A 15,781-nucleotide genomic window follows, 5' to 3' on the forward strand; every position below is an offset into this window, starting at 1 on the left:
TCACCAGTGCCGGTACCTCGCATCAGGTATAGAGTGGGCTTTGAGAGTACAGTGTGCCCTGTCCCTGCTCCCCGCACTAGTAGGAAGGTGCTTATCCTTAGCCCGGTGCCTCCAGTTCCGGCACCACGCACCAGGTCTACAGTGCGCCTTATCCGGCCAGAGCCATCCGTCTCCCCAGCGCCATCTGAGCCATCCGTCTCCCCAGCGCCATCTGAGCCATCCGTCTCCCCAGCGCCATCTGAGCCATCCGTCTCCCCAGCGCCGTCTGAGCCATCCGTCTGCCATGAGCCTGCAAAGCCGCCCGTCTGCCATGAGCCTGCAAAGCCGCCCGTCTGCCATGAGCCTACAGAGCCGTCCGCCAGACAGGAGCCGCTAGAGCCGCCCGCCAGACAGGAGCCGCTAGAGCCGCCCGCCAGACAGGATCTGCCAGAGCCGCCAACCAGACAGGATCTGCCAGAGCCGCCAACCAGACAGGATCTGCCAGAGCCGCCAACCAGACAGGATCTGCCAGAGCCGCCAGCGAGCCATGAGCAGCCAGAGCCGTCAGAGCCATGAGCGTCGAGAGCCGTCAGCCTGCCATGAGCGTCGAGAGCCGTCAGCCTGCCATGAGCGTCGAGAGCCGTCAGCCTGCCATGAGCGTCGAGAGCCGTCAGCCTGCCATGAGCGTCGAGAGCCGTCAGCCAGCCATGAGCGTCGAGAGCCGTCAGCCAGCCATGAGCGTCGAGAGCCGTTCAGTCAGGATCTGCCTGAGTATCTCAGCCGGGACCTGCCCCTTGTCCCGGTGCTGCCCCTTATCCCGGTGCTGCCCCTTGTCCCGGTGCTGCCCCTTGTCCCGGTGCTGCCCCTTATCCCGGTGCTGGTCCTTATCCTGGTGCTGCCCCTTATCCTGGTGCTGCCCCTTATCCTGGTGCTGCCCCTTATCCCGGTGCTGCCCCTTGTCCCGGTGCTACCCCTTGTCCCGGTGCTGCCCCTTTTCCCGGTGCTGGCCGTTCATTTAGGGGATGTTAGTTTGAGGGTGGTCATTGGGAGGGGAAGACAGAAGCGGGGAGTGACTATGGTGGTGTGGGGACAGCGTCCAGAGCCTGAGCCACCACCGTGGTCAACTGCCCACCCAGACCCTCCCCTGGACTTTGTGCTGGTGCGCCCGGCGTTCGCACCTTGAGGGGGGGGGGGTTCTGTAACGTTCCTGACCTGTTTTCTGTTGTTTTTGTATGTGTATATGGTCAGGGCGTGAGTTTTGGGTGGGCAGTCTATGTTTTCTGTTTCTATGTTGGTTTTGGGTTGCCTGGTATGGCTCTTAATTAGAGGCAGGTGTTTTGCGTTTTCCTCTAATTGAGAGTCATATTTAGGTAGGGTGTTCTCACTGTTTGTTTGTGGGTGATTGTCTCCTGTGTCGTCGATGTATGTACCATACGGGACTGTTTGGCTGTTCGTTCATTTTGATGTAGTCTGTTCCTGTCCGTGAGTTCTTCGTTTAGTTATGTAAGTTCATGTTCAGGTTTCGTCTACGTCGTTTTCTTATTTTGTAATTTTGTAAGTGTTTTGTTTTCGTGTGCCGTCGTTTCAAATAAAGAGATGGCATATTTCCCTACTGCTGCGTATTGGTCCACTGATCCTTCTCTCCTCTCCTCGTCCGAGGAAGAGGAGGACAACAGCCCTTACAGAATCACCCACCACGCTAGGACCAAGCGGCAAGGGAAAGCTCAACAGAGCAACAAGGACTCCTGGACTTGGGACGATATATTGGACGGGAAAGGTTGCTACACATGGGAGGAGATCCTGGCTGGTAGGGATCGCCTCCCATGGGAACAGCTGGAGGCACTGAGGAGAGCAGAGGCTACCGGAGAGAGGAACCGGAGTTATGAGGGAACGCGTCTGGCACGGAAGCCCAAAAAGCCCGTGAGTAACACCCAAAAATTTCTTGGGGGGGGGGCTAAGAGGTAGTGGGCCAAGGGCAGGTAGGAGACCTGCGCCCACTTCCCAGGCTTACCGTGGAGAGCGGGAGTACGGGCAGGCGCCGTGTGCGGGAGTACGGGCAGTAGAGCGCACGGTGTCTCCTGTACGAGTGCATAGCCCAGTGCGGGTTATTCCACCTCCCTGCACTGGCAGGGCTAGATTGGGTATTGAGCCAGGTGTCATGAGGCCGGCTCAACGCGTCTGGTCTCCAGTGCGTCTCCTCGGGCCGGCATACATGGCACCTGCCTTACGCATGGTTTCCCCGGTTCGCCTACATAGGCCGGTGCGGGTTATTCCACCTCCCCGCACTGGTCGGGCGACCGGGAGCATTCAACCAGGTAAGGTTGGGCAGGCTCAATGCTCAAGAGTGCCAGTACGCCTCCACGGTCCGGTATTTCCGGCGCCACCTCCCCGCCCCAGCCTAGTACCTACAGTGCCTACACTACGCACTAGGCTACCAGTGCGTCTCCTGAGCCCTGTTCCTCCTCCACGCACTCTCTCTGTAGTGCGTGTATCCAGTTCGGTGCCTCCAGTTCCGGCACCACGCACTAAGCCTCCTGTGCGTCTCCAGAGCCCTGTACACACTGTATCTTCTCCCCCTACTAATCCTGATGTGCTTGTCCTCAGCCCGGTGTCACCAGTGCCGGTACCTCGCATCAGGTATAGAGTGGGCTTTGAGAGTACAGTGTGCCCTGTCCCTGCTCCCCGCACTAGTAGGAAGGTGCTTATCCTTAGCCCGGTGCCTCCAGTTCCGGCACCACGCACCAGGTCTACAGTGCGCCTTATCCGGCCAGAGCCATCCGTCTCCCCAGCGCCATCTGAGCCATCCGTCTCCCCAGCGCCATCTGAGCCATCCGTCTCCCCAGCGCCATCTGAGCCATCCGTCTCCCCAGCGCCATCTGAGCCATCCGTCTGCCATGAGCCTGCAAAGCCGCCCGTCTGCCATGAGCCTGCAAAGCCGCCCGTCTGCCATGAGCCTACAGAGCCGTCCGCCAGACAGGAGCCGCTAGAGCCGCCCGCCAGACAGGAGCCGCTAGAGCCGCCCGCCAGACAGGATCTGCCAGAGCCGCCAACCAGACAGGATCTGCCGGAGCCGCCAACCAGACAGGATCTGCCAGAGCCGCCAACCAGACAGGATCTGCCAGAGCCGCCAGCGAGCCATGAGCAGCCAGAGCCGTCAGAGCCATGAGCGTCGAGAGCCGTCAGCCTGCCATGAGCGTCGAGAGCCGTCAGCCTGCCATGAGCGTCGAGAGCCGTCAGCCTGCCATGAGCGTCGAGAGCCGTCAGCCTGCCATGAGCGTCGAGAGCCGTCAGCCAGCCATGAGCGTCGAGAGCCGTCAGCCAGCCATGAGCGTCGAGAGCCGTTCAGTCAGGATCTGCCTGAGTATCTCAGCCGGGACCTGCCCCTTGTCCCGGTGCTGCCCCTTATCCCGGTGCTGCCCCTTGTCCCGGTGCTGCCCCTTGTCCCGGTGCTGCCCCTTATCCCGGTGCTGGTCCTTATCCTGGTGCTGCCCCTTATCCTGGTGCTGCCCCTTATCCTGGTGCTGCCCCTTATCCCGGTGCTGCCCCTTGTCCCGGTGCTACCCCTTGTCCCGGTGCTGCCCCTTTTCCCGGTGCTGGCCGTTCATTTAGGGGATGTTAGTTTGAGGGTGGTCATTGGGAGGGGAAGACAGAAGCGGGGAGTGACTATGGTGGTGTGGGGACAGCGTCCAGAGCCTGAGCCACCACCGTGGTCAACTGCCCACCCAGACCCTCCCCTGGACTTTGTGCTGGTGCGCCCGGCGTTCGCACCTTGAGGGGGGGGGGTTCTGTAACGTTCCTGACCTGTTTTCTGTTGTTTTTGTATGTGTATATGGTCAGGGCGTGAGTTTTGGGTGGGCAGTCTATGTTTTCTGTTTCTATGTTGGTTTTGGGTTGCCTGGTATGGCTCTTAATTAGAGGCAGGTGTTTTGCGTTTTCCTCTAATTGAGAGTCATATTTAGGTAGGGTGTTCTCACTGTTTGTTTGTGGGTGATTGTCTCCTGTGTCGTCGATGTATGTACCATACGGGACTGTTTGGCTGTTCGTTCATTTTGATGTAGTCTGTTCCTGTCCGTGAGTTCTTCGTTTAGTTATGTAAGTTCATGTTCAGGTTTCATCTACGTCGTTTTCTTATTTTGTAATTTTGTAAGTGTTTTGTTTTCGTGTGCCGTCGTTTCAAATAAAGAGATGGCATATTTCCCTACTGCTGCGTATTGGTCCACTGATCCTTCTCTCCTCTCCTCGTCCGAGGAAGAGGAGGACAACAGCCCTTACATACCCCCTGTATATAGCCTTGCTACTGTTATGTTATTGTTGCTCCTTATTTATTTTAAATTTTTCTATTTTTGTCCTTTATTTATTTAAATTTTATATTTTTTTATTCAGTTTCTTTTAGTAAATACTTTAACACTTATTTTTCATAAAACTGCATTGTTGGTTAAAGGCTTGTAAGTAAGCATTTCACTGTAAGGGTTACACCTGTTGTATTCGGCGCATGTGACAAATAAAATTAGATTTGTCCTTGTGAAAGGTGAATTTGTTTCCCAGTGTCTGTTGGAAAGCAGACCGAACCAAGTTTTCCTCTAGGATTTAGCATGGGGTTAGCTCTATTCCGTTTCTTTTTATCCTAAAAAAACTCCTTAGTCCATACCCATAACATGATGCAGCTACCACCATGCTTGAAAATATGAAGAGGGATTAGTTGTGTTGGATTTGCCCCCAAAAAGTTAATTTCTTTGCCACATTTGTTACATTATTACTTTATTACATTACATTATTGCAAACAGGATGCATGTTTTGGAATATTTTTACTATGTACAGGCTTCCTTCTTTTCACTAATTTTTCAGCCATTTATGTTAGTATTGTGGAGTAACTACAATGTTTTTGATCCATCCTCAAGTGTGTCCTATCACAGGCATTAAACTCATTAAAATCACCAAGTTTTACGAGTTAGGAAAGGCACCTGTACTGTATCTTTGTAGTGACTGGGTGTATTGATACACAATACAAAGTGTAATTAATATCTGCACCATGCTCAAAGGGCTATTTAATGTCTGTCTTTTTTTTAACCTATCTACCAAAAAGGTGCCCTTCTTTGCAAACCATTGGAAAACCTCGCTGGTCTTCATGGTTAAATCTGTACTTTAAATTCACTGCTCGACTGAGGGACCTTACAGATAATTCTATGTGTGTTGGAGGATAAAGTACCCATATGTCATACTTGAGTAAAAGTAAAGATACCTTAATATAAAATTAGTTAATGTTAAAGAGTCAAAAGTTAATGGAATTGCTCAAATCTACTCAAGTATTAAAAGTATACATAATTTCCAATTCCTTATATTAAGCAAACCAGAGATTACGATTTCTTATTTTTTAAATTTATGGATAGCCAGGGGTACACTACAACGCGAAAGACATCATTTACAAACAAAGCATTTTTGTTCAGTGAGTCCGCCAGACCAGAGGCATTAGGGATGTCCAGGGATGTTCTCTTAATAAGTGTGTGAATTCTACCCTTTTTCTGTCCTGCTAAGTATTCAAAATGTAACGAGCACTTTTCGGTGTCAGGGAAAATGTATAGAGTAAAAAGTATATTATTTTCTTTAGGAATGTAGTGGAGTGAAAGCTTGTACAGATACCCCAAAAAACTACTTAAAACCTCTAAAAGGCTAAGGGGGTTCTACTAAGCTAATAAATGGAATTGTTTTAAGATGGTCATACCATCGATCATTAAGCTATTTGATTTAACATTTTAGGATCCCTTTAGGAATCAAAAAATCTAAATGAGTTGATAAAAATGTACATCTTGATTTTGGCAGTCACTACTATAGCCCATAGAATAACACATTCATAAAAAAAATTAAAAGACCGTAAAAAATGTATCATAAGGAATATGGTTTTGAAATGTTTGTCCTATATCTAGAAGATATAAGAAAGCTCAGGAAATATTTTTCGGACACATATTTAACCCTTTTATTTTTGTTGGCACAAAACTACCTCCATACTTCCATTCATTTGTATGGGTTACCTTCACAAAAGTCCCGTGACACTTGTGGGGGCCAAAGAGCAAATCATGTTCGTGAGAGTCTCATCTTTCCATAGAGTGGTCATGTAAGTTTGTAGGCCAAACCTTTCAGACTCTAAAGACATTTTCTAAAGACATTATCATGAAAATACAAATTTTTCGTGAAGTCTCATGGTCTGACAAACACCGATGTAGCTTGGGCACCTTCCTCCGCTGATGCAGGAGGCCGACATAGGCGGATGCGGTGCAGATATCTCTAGCTTAAACTGACAGATTTTTATAGGGATGTTTTTTATTATGTTACTTAGATTAAGGCACGGGTGCGTCAATAGACTCTTAACGATTAAGTAGTACTTTAAAGTATTGCTACTTAAGTACTTTACACAACTGTGTATATGTGGGGTACAGAGATGGGGTAGTCGTTTAAAAATCTTGTTAAAGACTATTATTGCACACAGATTGAGTCCATGCACAACTTATTATGTGACTTGTTAAGCACATTTTTTACAACTGAACTTATTTAGGTATGCCATAACAAACAGGTTGAATACTTATTGACTAAAGACATTTCAGGATTTCATTTTTTATACATTTATAAACATTTCTAAAAACATAATTCCACTTTGACATTATGGCCATTGTGTGTAGATCAGTGCCACAAAATCTACATTTATTCCATTTTAAATTCAGGTTGTAAAAAAAAAAAAAAGTCAAGGGGTGTGAATACTTTCTGAAGGCACTGCACATTGTAATGTAGTATTGTTGTACTGTGGTAGTATACATTTTGTATCATAGATATGTAGAGGTAGAGTAGTGGTGTAATAATGTGTTGTATGATGTAGTGTAAAAACATTTTTATTGATGCCTCGGCAGCAGCTAATGGGGATGCTTAGTAAATAAAATTAATAAAGTGACATATTCTCCCCTTTTTCTCGCGCGTTTTGCATTTACTCTCTTGCTTTCGCCATCTCTATTTGAATTTAGAAATGGTTGACATGACAATGTGTCTCTACCTCCGGTCCGTGGACTGGAGTCCATCCATAAGACACAAACGGACATTTATTTAGTCAGTTCTGGCTAGTGTAACAGAGAGTCCACAGCTAGCTTGAAATGTCGCCAATGGAGCTATCGAATTGGAACCTTTTCTATAGCTCAACTGGTTGGTACATTGTCAAGGAGGACGGTCATGTGTGTTTACGAGTAGAGTCCCAGTAAGGGTACAGGGACAGTGGAGGAAGCTATACTGTAAGCAACACACTGATGTCTGTTCCACTAGTTATAATGTAAGTGGTCCCCCAGAATAACATACCCTTACACAAAAGAGGCCGTAGCTTGCCGGTCCCTGGTATAAAATGGTGCTCTAGGGTCACCATCCTTGAAACTAGCGAGAATCGGATAACTACCCTGCACTTTCACTTTTTTAAGTTGATACATTTTCTTCTTTTAAAAAACAAATCTTCTTGTAAATATTTTCACACAGACAGAGGGTATTTTTTACATTTTAAATTGAACCTTTCTTTAATTAGGCAAGTCAGTTAAGAATAAATTCTTATTTACAATGACGGCCTACCGGGGAACAGTGGGTTAACTGCCTTGTTCAGGGGCAGAACGACAGATTTTTACCTCGTCAGCTCGGGGATTCTATCCAGCAACCTTTCGGTTACTGGCCCAACGCTCTAAACCACAGGTGTCAAACTCATTCCACGGAGGGCCGAGTGTCTGCGGGTTTTCGCTCCTCCCTTGTACTTGATTGATGAATTAACATCACTAATTAGTTAGGAACTCCCCACACCTGGTTGTCTAGGGCTTTATTGAAAGGAAAAACCAAAAACCTGCAGACACTAGGCCCTCCGTGGAATGAGTTTGACACCCCTGCTCTAAACACTAGGCTACCTGCCGCCCCTCTAATCTAGCAGAAAAATGGTCAAGTAGCCATTTAATGGAGAGAGGGATGTGCCTCACCATCCAATGAAAGCACTACATAAAATATCAATGAGCTGATCAATTCATTTATCTATCATTCGTTATTTGACCTTTATTTATCCGGATTAATCATATGCTTAATTTCAGAAATGAATGCTAAAAGGTTTGTATGCTGCTCATAGAAAGTATGCTGACAGGCTGCTCAGCTCACACATGTACATACTAGTACATAACTATAGAATATTCTGATCACAATTAAGAAAATATAACTAAGAACAGTACACTACATTGTAAAGAATTATAGGCTGACTACAACAAAACAAAGGCAATAGAATAAAATGAATATTTCTTAAATTGTTGACCTTACTGAAAAGTTGTGAATAAAAGCATTGCTACAGCGGTGGATCGCCAACTGTACCCACTCTCTGCCTGCATGCTGGCTCGCCACGCTACTCAATGGCAATGATACACTGACTAGGAGGTTACCAACTGTGCCAGCCTTACCCCCTCTACCCCTCAACTCGGAGGGGAGTCCCCGCTGGCATGACAGGGTGAAATACCTGCTGATTGATGGCACAGTTTCAGACCAGTCTGCCCGCGTGGTGCAGCAGCCCACTCCTTAAGTCCCAGGCCTCCATTTCTACTGCTGCTGTCTTGGCATCGGTGCTCATGTCTTCTCTCCCTCCTTCTTCCCCCACCCCCCACATCAATTATATGCACTGCAACTCCCCTCCTCAGTCTGTCTACTGTCTCGGACTATCCCAATCTGTTCTCTTCTCTGTGTGTGTGTGTGTCTTTCTCGCCCTCTCTCTCGTTGCCTTTCCTTTTCTTTGTCTCCGTTTGCTGCTGCCCATTTTCAGTTGTCTTTTGCTGACGCTGATCGGTGTCTAACCATATATCACAACACTTATTCCCCCTCACACAAACAAACATACACAAACAAACAGAGACAAGGAAGCACCACTCCCTTAAACATACTATGGCTGGTGGAAAAATCTCCCTAGAGACCCTCCACTGCCGTAGGCTCAGCTGTCCAGTGTGTGTGTGTGTGTGTGTGTGTGTGTGTGTGTGTGTGTGTGTGTGTGTGTGTGTGTGTGTGTGTGTGTGTGTGTGTGTGTGAGAGAGAGAGAGAGAGAGATAGAGAGAGAGAGAGAGAGAGAGAGATAGAGAGAGAGAGAGATAGAGAGAGAGAGATAGAGAGAGATAGAGGCAGTAAACCCAAAAAAAGACAAAAATAATAATTTTCCAGAGAAGATCCAGATCTCAGGGAATTAGACCAAAGTTCTCAATTGGTACAAAATATATAGAGTACTGTACACACTACAATTACTTAGGTTTAAAAATAAGCTCAACTGGACACGTTAATGAGGCAGTGAATGAACTGAGAGAGAAAGCACGCAGGGCATTCTACGTCATTAAAAAGTAAATTCAAATTGAAATACCTATTACAATGTGGCTAAAACTAATTGAATATGTCATTGAACCAATTGTACTTTATGGCAGCGAGGTGTGGGGTCCACTTGCAAAACAAGATTTCATCAAATGGGACAAACACTCCATTGAAACCCTGCATGCAGAGTTCTGTAAGAATCTCCTACATGTCCAGAGGAAAACTACAAATATTGCATCCAGGGCAGAATTAGGCAAATAACCACTAATAATAAAATTCAAAAAAGAGCAGTTCAGTTTTGGAAACATCTAAAATACAGTGACCCCCTCCCATATCATTACCAAGCCCTGCAATGCCAAGAGCTGAGCAAAGAAAAGAGTCCCCTCATCCAGCTGGTCCTGGGGCTGAGTTCACAAACCTGTTCTACTAACACACTGAAGCCTCAGGACCAGAACATCCAATCAATCAGAATAAACCAAATTACAACACAGTCAAAACAAAACTACATTGCTTATTGGGAAACACAAGCACAAACACAAAGCAAAATGCAGTGCTATCTGGCCCTAAATCGACAGTACACCGTGGCTAAATATTTGACCATAGTTACTGATCAAAACCTTGACAAAGTACAGGCTCAGTGAGCACAGCCTTGCCATTGAAAAGGGTAGACACAGGAAAACCTGGCTCCCTGTAGAGGAAAGGCTGTGCAACAACTGTACAACAGCAGAACCTGAGACGGAGCTGCATTTCCTGACAAAATGTCAGAAATATAAAACAATTAGAGTGTAACATTTTCCCAAATTTGAAACCCTTATTCAAGGTTAAAGACCTCTCTGATGAGGATAGGCTACCCGTCCTGTCGGGGGAGGACGCAGAGAGCTGTGGGTTGGCAGCGCACTACATTGCTGCCTGCCATAAGTTGAGGGACAGTGTCTGACAGACCAATCAACCTGCACATGTACTCTACTGTATGCTTATTGTTATTGTTGAATGTCTGGTTATTTTGACCCTTGGTTATTGTTGTTACTGTTGTCCCGTTGACAATTTTGATTCTCATTTTTATATTTTAAATATCCAAAATAAGCTTTGGCAATATGTACATTGTTACGGCATGCCAATAAAGCGAATTGAGAGAGAGGGAGAGGGAGAGGGAGAGGGAGAGGGAGAGCGGGAGAGAAGGAGAGAGAGATGGAGAGTGTGTAGTGAGAGGGGGGTGGGTGGGCTCAGATTTTTGACCTCTGATGATAAAATTCTTAGCCCTTCCTTATTTTATGCTTTTGGGGTTCAGTGATTCAGTTATTTCTCTAAGAAAGGTGTTCCTGTTTCAAATATGGCCGTTTGTTATCTAAAAGTAACATTAAAACATCTAAAGCGTTAATGGCAATTGAATGAAAAACGATGTAAGCAGAAAAAAAAAAGGAAAAAAATCCAAGAGATTTAGTGTTCTCTAGTGGTCATATATAGTCATTACTCTGGCAAAAACCTACACTTCTATTTCACTCGGCTTGTGAGATTTTGGTTTCAACTCCACTACGGAGTTGAGAGCAGCCTAGAGTTTTTGAAATGAACCCTCCAACTCCTTCGAGTCATTATGCATCGATACTTCAAGAATGTCAATTCTTAAACCGTTACCGTGTACCTATTTTTGTCCTCTGTTGTTGCGTGCCTTTCTGTTGAACGCTGAGCTATAGTCAATGAATAGCATTGTCAAGTGTTCTTTTCCAGGTGGGAGAGGGTAGTGTGGAGTGCAATAGAGGTTGTGGCACGTGTGAATCTGTTGGGGCGGTATGCAAATTGGAGTGGGTCCAGGGTGTCCATTTTATGGCTACAGATGTGAGTGCTATGGGGCAATAGTCATTTATTTGATTTATTTTTCTCCCCAATTTTGTGGTATCCAATTGGTAGTTACAGTCTTGTCCCATCGCTGAAACTCCCGTACGGACCGGGGAGAGGCAAAGGTCGAGAGCCGTGTGTCCTCCAAAACACAACCCAGCCGCACTGCTTCCTGACACAATGCCCGCTTAACCCGGAAGCCAGCCACACCAATGTGTTGAAGGAAACACAGTGCACCTGGCGACCGTGTCAGCGTGCTTAGCGCCCGGGCTGCCACAGGAGTCACTAGTGCGCGATGGGACAAGAACATCCCTGCCGGCCAAACCCTCCCCTAACCTGGACAACACTGGGCCAATTGGGCGCCGCCTCATGGGTATCCCGGTCACGGCCGGCTGCGACAGAGCCTGGACTCAAATCAGGATCTCTAGTGACACAGCTAGCACTGCAATGCAGTGCCTTAGACCACTGTGCCACTCGGGAGGCCCGGTGATAGCCTTTTAGACACTTTTCCTTGGCGTTCTTGGGCACAGGGTCTATGGTATTCTGCTTCAAACATGTAGGTATTACAGACATGGTCAGGGAGTGTTTGAAAATGTCAGTGTAGATACTTGCCAGCTGGTAAGCAGATGCTCGGAGTACGGTTCCTGGTAAGGTCTTACTCACTGCGGCTACAGATTCCTCTATGACCTAACGTTATATCTTTCAAAAACGGCGCAGTAGAAAGGATAATCAACACATACTGAACAGCTCACGTTATTGACAGAAGTATGCAGACCAATGGCTAGCAGGAAGTTTCCTGTTTTTTTCCCGTGGCTAAACCAACTAGGCTTGTAATTTAACAATTGTATTTGTATTTATGGATGGAATACAAGTTTGTTAGTAAGGTACATGACATTTCACATGTTCCAGAAGGCATTTCTGATTAAAAAATACATGTTTACATTCAAATGCCTCTCCTGTGAAGTAGTGACATATGCCTAGTCTCCTGAAACACCTCACATATGTATAAGTAGGCTACTAGACTTGTTGATCCATTGGTTTAACGTATTTTGCTGGCAGTTATGGTTCAGTAAAAATCACAACCTGGATTCAGAGCATTTCATATTATTCTGTATGCAAATCCTAGACCCTCCATTTTAGTATGATATGTTACATTTTGTATGGTATGTATTAATTTGTGTATGTCCATCACCCATTTTGTATGATATGTTACGAATTATCATTCGTATTATACAGTACCAGTCAAAAGTTTGGACACCTACTCATTCCAGGGTAGAATACTAGGGAAGACATAAACTATTAAATAACACATATGGAATCATGTAGTAACCAAAAAAGTGTTACACAAATCAAAATATATTTTATATTTGAGATTCTTTAAAGTAGCTAACCTTTGCCTTGAAGACAGCTTTGTACACTCTTAGCATTCTCTCAACCAGCTTCATGAGGTAGTCACCTGGAATGCATTTCAATTAACAGCTGTGCCTTGTTAAATTAATTTGTGGACTTTATTTCCTTCTTAATATGTTTGAGCCAATCAGTTGTGTTGTGACAAGGTAGTGGCGTTATACAGAAGATAGCCCTATTTGGTAAAAGACCAAATCCATATTATGGCAAGAACAGTTCTGCATGACTCAAGCCTTCATGGTCAAATTGCTGCAAAGAAACAACTACTAAAGGACACCAATAAGAAGAAGAGACTTGCTTGGGCCAAGAAACATGAGCAATGGACATTAGATGGGTGGAAATCTGTCCTTTGGTCTGATGAGTCCAAATTTGAGATTTTTGGTTCCAACCGCCGTGTCTTTGTGAGACGCAGAGTAGGTGAACATATGATCTCTGCATGTGTGGTTCCCACCGTGAAGCATGGAGGAGGAGGTGTGATAGTGTGTGCGGGGGGGGGCTTTGCTGGTGACACTGTCAGTGATTTATTTAGAATTCAAGGCCAACTTAACTAGCATGGCTACCACAGCATTCTGCAGCAATACGCTATCCCATCTGGTTTGCGCTTTTTTGGACTATAATTTATTTTTTAAACAGGACAATGACCCAACACACCTCCAGGCTGTGTAAGGGCTATTTGACCAAGAAGGAGAGTGATGGAGTGCTGCATCAGATGACCTGGCCTCCACAATCACCCAACCTCAAACCAATTGAGATGGTTTGGGATGAGTTGGACCACAGAGTGAAGGAAATGCAGCCAACAAATGCTCAGCAAATGTGGAAACACCTTCAAGACTGAAACGCATTCCAGGTGAAGCAGGTTGAGAGAATGCCAAGAGTGTGCTAAGTTGTCATCAAGGCAAAGGGTGGCTACTTTGAAGAATCTTTGTTTTTGTTTAACACTTTTTTGGTTACTACATGATTCCACATGTGTTATTTCATAGTTCTGATGTCTTCACTATTATTCTACAATGTAGAAAAGAGTAAAAATAAAGAAAAACCCTTGAATGAGTAGATGTATCTAAAAATGTTTGACTGGTACTGTATGTTACAAATTTTGCAAAACATACAATATGTTAAGAATTGTAAAACGTAGTATATGTTACGAATTTGCAAAATTTATGATATGTTCCGAATTCTAGCTAAGTGGCTAAAATTATTTAGCTGGCTAATGTGGGTTAGGGGTTAAGGTTAGGGTTAAGTTTAGGGTTAGGGGAAGGGTTAGCTAACATGCTAAGAAGTTGCAAAGTATCTTCAAAAGTAGTAAGTAGTTGAAAAGTTGCTAATTAGCTAAAATGCTAAAGTTCTGTGATGAGAGTTAAATGTGCAACCTCTGGGTTGCTAGACATTCGCGTTATATGCCTACCCATCCACCTCGACCAACCACCCTACTTTAGTTTTTGCTAACCATCTGTCTTATGTAACCATACCAAATGTAACATATCATACTAATTTGAGTGTCCCGGATTTACCTTTACTATGTTACGTCTAGTCTATGAGACCAGGCTGGGCATCAATACAATAGAGTACACTGAGTTTGATTTAACCATAAAATACGACTGATTTCTCAATGACTGTCCCCTGAGGGACCATCCATCTCCAGTAGCCACTCAACTCCAGTCAGTTACTACCGGGAGTTGATGTGTGATAAACTGCCCATAAATCGCCATACTTCTGACTAGAGAACAGTGGGGTTATTTGATGAACCCGTACTGTGTGTTTTTGCGTCAAACTCAGCAGATCAGTGACAGAAATTACAGTTTGGTGGCCTGTGTGGTCCAGTAGTTATAGCCGCTGACCCCGGCACACATGTATGCGAGAGTTGGCATTGGTTTCGAATCCAGGCCACTGCACTTTCCCTCCCCATATTTTACCCCTCTTTCACATCTCAAAAAAAAGGGAAAAAATGATGAAAGGAGTGGGACTTCCCCAAACATACAGTACCTTTTTAGAAATTACAGTTCTGGCCAAAACAGCAGATCAGTGACAGATAGTATATGACAGATCACAACACAGAGAGCGAGAGACTTGCTTTCATCCTCTAGTCCCACGATAGTGTGTTATATTGATTTTATTAGTTGCATTTGGAACTAATTCCACTTTGATTCCAAAACACCTTGCATCCCAAGGCAATAACTGTAACCTGCCAGTAAATCTAATTTAGTGGCTCACAGGGAATTCAGTCAATACAGGAGGAGAAATGAATTTCAATTACTGAAAAGCCCCCATAGTAAACACTGGCCACTAACCAATTCCCCCCTTGAATTTACTAAATAGGAATTTAATCTGGTACCAGCTCTTCCCTGAGTGCACCAAACTGACAATGCTCAACTAGCTTGTTAAGAGCTGTGATAAAACTGTCAGTGGTTTCAATTTTTTTTTTTTATAAATCCTTGGCTTCATCACCCATAGAGTAGATAAGTGTATTAACTTCAAATGCCAAATTGTTCACATTTAAGCATGAATCTACTCTGTAACTTTCAACGCGCCTGTTCCATTTCGGACAGTTTTGAATGTCCATACAATCAAAATTCTCTGAGGGACTAATGCGAAATCCGCCAGCACTAGCCAACACTGTGCCCTCCTTGTGATGGGTCCATTTTGCTGTCATCTAGTGGACATTTTGCTCCATTGCCCTCAGCTATGTTTGGACTGTTGTTCATGTTTTGCTGTGTTCTAGTATACTGTGGAATATATTGCTTTCTTGTTCTGGACACTTCTCCCAGTCATATTTAAGGTTAGAACTGCCTCTCTGGGTGTTCTGATGCTTCTAGCTTGGAGTTGTATGCTCATGATAACATAGCTACAGTATTTCACCTTTTCATGTGTATGTTATTGCTTACTAGGTGTGTCCAATTTGGTAACCACTCCCTCTTCTAATTAGGACTAATTGGAAAAGCCTTTCAAAAGAGGACATTGTGTACTCCTTTTTCTATACTCCCTGACGAAGGCCATGCAGCCGAAACGCGTCGGTTTTTAAACAACTTTGTTTCTATTGAACATGCCATACTAATAAAGGCATTTTAATTAATTATATGAAGAGTGCCTTGGTCCTCCTTTCTTTTTGATGACCTATTTACACATTTTACCAAAGAGCACCTTCTATTTACCAATATACTATAGTGTACCTTAGTAGCGCTTCCCTTCCTCCTCTTTCTACTACTGTGCCCTCCTTGCTTTGAAACAGCCT

General features: G+C 45.1%; 1 protein-coding gene across 1 annotated transcript in view; it reads left to right on the forward strand.

Annotated features, from left to right (window-relative positions):
* Positions 1-2,952: 2,952 nt before the first annotated feature.
* LOC129860409 (uncharacterized) overlaps positions 2,953-15,781 on the forward strand; it is a 269,201-nt gene continuing 256,372 nt past the window's right edge. The window contains exon 1 of the mRNA XM_055930792.1: positions 2,953-3,782. Coding sequence (XP_055786767.1) covers positions 3,117-3,752 — 636 coding nt within the window. The 5' untranslated portion in view covers positions 2,953-3,116 and the 3' untranslated portion in view covers positions 3,753-3,782. The remainder of the gene's footprint in view (positions 3,783-15,781) is intronic.

The sequence above is a fragment of the Salvelinus fontinalis genome, chromosome 8 (genome assembly GCF_029448725.1).
Source record: "Salvelinus fontinalis isolate EN_2023a chromosome 8, ASM2944872v1, whole genome shotgun sequence".
NCBI classification, from domain to species: Eukaryota; Metazoa; Chordata; class Actinopteri; order Salmoniformes; family Salmonidae; genus Salvelinus; species Salvelinus fontinalis.